Source organism: Lissotriton helveticus, chromosome 2_1 (genome assembly GCF_964261635.1).
Source record: "Lissotriton helveticus chromosome 2_1, aLisHel1.1, whole genome shotgun sequence".
In the NCBI taxonomy this organism is placed as follows: domain Eukaryota; kingdom Metazoa; phylum Chordata; class Amphibia; order Caudata; family Salamandridae; genus Lissotriton; species Lissotriton helveticus.
The window spans coordinates 1,673,380,938-1,673,386,937 of record NC_136059.1 but is presented as its reverse complement, the minus strand read 5'-3'; the positions used below and the strand labels follow the sequence as shown (position 1 = coordinate 1,673,386,937).

Sequence of the window (6,000 nt, the reverse complement as noted above, 5' to 3'; positions counted from 1 at the left end):
GTCTCAGCCAGGAAAATGTAAAGAGATAGATAAATATAACTGTAATCAGGTATCAAAGAGGAAACTTTCTCTGCAGAATAAACAAATCATTTTAAAGGGCTCTTTCAAGAAAGATACATGTTTTAAAAGTGCTTACGAGATGCGTTTAAAATTAAAGATGTTGTCAGTTATAATACGGATCATTTCTTATGGAAAAAGTCCCTATCCTCTCCAGTATCTAGTCATCATCCAAATTCTCTTCTTCTTCCTCCATTTTCTCTAGCTCCTCGGCTGCAGCCAGGGCCGCTTCCCGGGCAGCTTTTAAGGCCTGCTCTTCCTCCACAGTGGGGTCGGTGGATTCTGTGATCTCTGGCCCACTGGGGTACTCCATTTGAGTAGGGGGTGGCAAGGGTGGGCTGTAATTGTCCGGGCTGTACTTCAGGCCCCAGCCATAGTATACATTCTCAAATCTCTTGCCAGAAGCGAAGGCAAAGGCACCAGGCCACTGATTGGATTGAAGAACCGCTATAGCATATTGAGGAATTATATGTGTAGAAAGTTTTGCCGTCCATGGAGGAGTGTGGATAATCTCTGCATCCTCAGAAAGAGGGGTCAGCAGAGGAGGTCCCACTTCTGGCTGTGGTTCATCAGGCTCTTCCCCTTTCTCTTCTTCCTCGCCCTCCTCTTCTTCAATCTCCTCTTCAGATTTCTGGACAGTGTTGATCCAGACACAGCGGCCTTGTGGTAGGATATGCTGCACATGATGCACCCAATTAGAAAGTCCATCAATCATCTCCGGAGCAGAGATACCTTCAAAGTCAGGATTTTCTTCATAGGTGTCTCGATGAGTCAGGCTTGCACACTAAAGTGCAGTTCTAAAATATGTGGAATGTGTGCACTCATCTCACCTCTTCCAGACTAGTAAATGATTTTTGGTAAAGACCAAAGGATACTGTTGCTTGTCTAGAATCACACTGTGAGTCCGTGTACATTTGGGAACCATTGTGACAGAAGCATTTGGGTACATCATGTTTTACAGACACATAACTGCTTAAAACCTACACTGGTCTCAAGTTTTGTTAGAACTAGAAACCACTAATTGCTTATGTATTTGCAAAATGTGTCAGGCTTCCACACTAAAGTGCAGTTCTAAAATATGTGGAATGTGTGCAGTCATCTTGCGTCTTCTAGACTAATGAATAGTGTTGCTTGTCTAGAATCACACTGTGAGTCTGTGTGCATTTGGAAACCATTGTGAGAGAAGCATTTTGTAACATCATGTGTCTTTGTACTAATCTAATCATTCAATCAATATGCAAGTACTCATGCAGTGATTTAGGGCCTGAGCACATGGCCTTTTTCAAACTCTTATGCACTATGCATGTAGTCTTCTAACGGCCTACACACTGGTGTTTCAGGCCTACAATTCCCCAGTCATTATCCATACACTCCTCGTAACACACTGTTTCTGCTCTTGCACTCCTTTAGTGACCCTTTCAGTACCATGTACTAATCCATTCTCTGAAGTAAAACTCAACCAATTATAAATTCACCCTGTGTCTCTCTTTGTAGTACTGTAATCATTCAGTCAGTATCCATGTACTCATGCAGCAAGCCAGGCCTTAGGACATGGACTGCTTGAAACTCCTATGCACTATGCATGTAGTATTCTTACCACCTACACAGTTCTGTTTCAGGCCTACAATTCCCAGTCAAAATCCATACACTCCAGCAAACATCCTGTCACAGCTCTTGCAGTTCTATAGTGACCCTTTCAGGTCCATGTACTAATCCATTCACTGAAGTAAAACTCAACCAATTATGAATTCACCCACTGTCTCTCCTTATACTACTCTATCTATTCATTCAGTCAGTATCCCTTTACTCATGCAGCAAGCCAGGCCTTAGGACATGGACTGCTTCCAACTCCTATGCACTATGCATGTAGTGCTTTAACCACCTTTACACTTGTGTTTCAGGTCAATAATTCCCTAATCAGTATCCATACACTCCAGCAAACACCCTGTCACTGCTCTTGCAATCCTATAGTGACCCTTTCAGCACCATGTACTAATCCATTCACTGAAATAAAACTGAACCAATTATAAATTCATCCAGTGTCTCTCCTTATAATACTCTAATCATTCAGTCAGTATCTATGTACTCATGTAGCGAGTCAGGCTTTAGGACATGGACTACTCCAAACTCCTATGCACTGTGCATATAGTATTCTAACCACCTTCACATTTGTGTTTCAGGCCTACAATTCTCCAGTCAGTATCCATACACTCCAGCAAACACTCGGTCACTGCTCTTTCAATCCCATAGTGACCGTTTCAGCACCATGTACTAATCCATTCACTGAAGTAAAACTGAACCAATAATGCATTCACCCAGTGTCTCTCCTTGTACTACTCTAATCATTCAGTCAGTATCCATGAACTCATGAGGCAAGCCAGGCCTTAGGACATGAACTGCTTCAAACTCCTATGCACTGTACATTTAGGGGCCGATTCTGATTCGGGAAAAACCGCTCCGAATAGCCGTTCGGAGCGTTTTTCCCGTACAAAGCGTACCCTGCAACGTCCCCCATACGTACAACGAAGTACGATTCGTACCAGGAGCCGTACTCCGTACGAGTCGTACAGAGACCGTATGACTCTAATCTCCGTACGATTCTCCCTCGGAACCCGCTGTACGCGACATCAGTACGGTTCGCAGCTGGTTTTTACGACCCAGCAAGTACGATACGTGTCGGGGACGCACCGTACAACCCTTTTTCTACGTGAGCTGAAAACAGTCATAAAAGCAGAGTTCGCACCGAAACAGGTACGGAACGCCCCCCCCGGGTACGGTGCGTACCCCCCATGATCGCAGGGGTACGGTGCATACCCCTGCGATCATGGGGTGTACGCACCGTAACCCATGTACGATGTGTGTACGCACCGTACCCCATGTACGATGGGTGTACGCACCGTACCCCTTGTACGATGGGCGTACGCACTGTACCCCATGTATGATGTACAATGGGTGTACGCACCGTACCCCATGTACGATGGGTGTGCGCACCGTACCCATGTACGATGGGTGTACGCACCGTACCCCATGTACGATGGGTGTACGCACCGTACCCCATGTATGATGGGTGTACGCACCGTACCACATGTACGATGGGTGTACGCACCGTACCCCATGTACGATGAGTACACCCATCGTACATGGGGTACGGTGCGTACACCCCATGGTCACAGGGGTACGCACCATACCCCTGCGATCATGGGAGGCATGAACCGTACGGTGTGTATGTGTTTGTGTGCTTTTCCATATGACTCGCACTTACCTGACGTGGACCGTACGAATCGCGTCCTCATACCCCGGTCCGGATCGTACTCGTCGGGTCGTATGGCATGTGTATGAGTCGTACGGTTCACGGTTTCAGCCTTGCAATACGTACGGATCGCGACGATTCGGACGGATACACGGAATACGGATCGTACTATGCGACTCGGACGGACGGGTACTATTTGTACGCAGAGGCCTCCTGATACATATCGCACGGACGTTTTTTTTCCCAAATCGGAATCGACCACATAGTGTTCTAACCACCTTCACATTTGTGTTTCAGGCCTACAATTCCCCAGTCAGTATCCATACACTCCAGCAAACACCCTGTTACAGCCTTTGCGCTCCTCTAGTGACCCTTTCAGCACCATGTACTAATCCATTCATTGAAGTAAAACTGAACCAATAATAAATTCACCCAGTGTCTCTCCTTGTACTACTCTAATCATTCAGTCAGTATCCATGTACTCATGCAGCAAGCCAGGCCTTAGGACATGGACTGCTTGAAACTCCTATGCACTATGCATGTAGTCTTCTTACCACCTGCACACTTGTGTTTGTTATGTTATGTTAAAATTTATTTCTTGAGCGCACATTCACCAAACGGTTTCTTGGCGCTATCAGCAGGAGCGGTTGCCGTACCCGACAGAAAGTGAGTGTCAATTATAAGTGTGGGAGAAGAGCCAGGTTTTAAATAATTTCCTAAATTGAGTGTAGGAATCGGTTGTGTGCAGGTAGGGAGGGAGGGTGTTCCAGAATTGGGGAGCCAAGGTCGTATATCTGAGGCCACCGTGTTTCTTATGTTTGAAAGAGTGGGACACCAGCAAGTTCTTATAGGAAGAGCGTATATCACGGGAAGGAAGATACTGCTGGATGTTTAGAGCAATAAAAGCAGGGCTACGTCCTGAGAAGGCTTTGTGGATAGTGCAGCCCAACTTGAACAGGCAGCGTTGGGGAATAGGTAGCCAATTCAGGCTTTTCAGCAGTGGTTTCACGTGGGAGTGCTTAGGCTGTCCAAGAATGAGTCTGGCTGCCTGATTCTGAACCCGTTGCAGGCGGTGTGCTTGGTACGCAGGAATACCCACATAGAGGGAGTTGGCGTAATCAATACGCGAAATGACCAAAGCTTGAACCACTTGGGTCAGGGCTTCGATGGCGAGGAATCTACTGATTTTCCGGATTCTGCCCAGATGAAAAAAGCATGCTGAAACCACCAAACTGACCTGAACCTTAATGGTAAAATCACTGCTGATCATAATTCCCAGGCTTTTTACTGACAGGACCAGGACAGGGGGGCTCCCTAATGAGAGAGGGCAGAAGCTGGAGTTCCACTGGTTAGCCATACCGTCAGTAAGAATCAACTTTGTTTTGTCTGGATTAAGTTTGAGTTGATTGCCATTCATCCAATCACTAATGAAGTACATTATAGATTGAACAGTGGTAATAGATGAGGTTGATGAATGGATGTTAAAGATCAACTAGAGGTCATCAGCGTAATTGAACACCACAACCTTTCTCTTGCACAGGGCTAGAATCAGGGGGAGAATGTACAGATTGAAGAACAGAAGCGATAGAGAGGGACCCTGTGGGACCCCGCAAGTCAGTTTTGTTTGTTCTGCCCTGAAGCTAGTGAGGTAAGCAGATTGATAGCGATTACTAAGAAAGGAGGTAATCCATTTCAGTGGTAGACCTTGGAGCCCAGCCCAGTTGACACGGTCGACCAGAATCTGGTGGTCGATTGTGACGAAAGTAGCCGATAGGTCAAGGAGCACCAGTGCCTGGCTGGAACCCTGGTCCGCTCCCTTTCGTAGCTCGTCCAAGACTGCCAGGACAACAGTTTTGGTGGAATGTTCAGGTCTAAATCCTGCTTGATGAGGGTCCAGATAGTGGGTCTGTTCTACAAACAAGCTGAGGCTGTTGGCAACATGGGCTTCTATGACCTTGCTCAGGTAGGGTAATAGGGAAATGGGGCGATAGTTGCCGGGAACCTGCGGGTCTAAGCTAGGTTTTTTGAGGACACGGACAACCTCAGTCATCTTAAATAAATCTGGAACAATCCCTTGGGCAAGGGAGTTGTTAATGAGCGATAGGGGAGAGTCTGGGCAGCGTAACAAAAAATCCTGGAGGATGCGAGGGGGTCAACTGTTCAGAGGGGAACAAGAGACAATTTTCTCGATAAGGCCAAAAAAGGTTTATTTGGTGATGAGAGAAAAATGATCCAGGGAGGCAGTATTTGAGTCACAGTGCAAATAAGGGAGATGATCTACAGGTTTAGGAATGCTTGCCTTAATGGTAACAATTGTTTCAGTAAGGAAATGATTAAGTGAATTGCACAGATATTGAGAAGGAGTAGGTTTCAAAATAACTCTGTCTAACTTAGAAAGTTCGTCCACTATCGAAAAAATCTCCTTGGCTTTATTAGCTGAGTTTAATATTTTGGATGAAAAATACTCAGTCTTGGTCTGAAGGATCAATGCTTTAAAGTCTTTGAATAGAGACACAAAAATAGCCCTAAGATTAGGGCAATAGTTGCGTCGTCATTTGCGTTCTGCTTGCCTAAGGGTTAACTTCCTAGCCTTCAACTCTGTAGAAAACCAGCATTGTGCATCATGGGACCTCTTTATTTTAACTTTCTTCAAAGGTGCTATGTTGTCTCTGGCCCCATCCAGCTAGATGTTA

The 6,000-nt window shown here is 45.9% G+C and overlaps 1 protein-coding gene across 1 annotated transcript; it reads right to left on the bottom strand.

The window, feature by feature from the left end:
* Positions 1–217: 217 nt before the first annotated feature.
* LOC144820303 (radial spoke head protein 6 homolog A-like) lies at positions 218–4,664 on the bottom strand. The gene is made up of 2 exons (XM_078677883.1): positions 4,545–4,664; positions 218–841 (listed from the first exon to the last, which is right to left on the bottom strand). The coding sequence occupies exons 1-2, from the start codon at positions 4,662–4,664 to the stop codon at positions 218–220; spliced, it is 744 nt and encodes a 247-aa protein (XP_078534009.1).
* Positions 4,665–6,000: the final 1,336 nt, after the last annotated feature.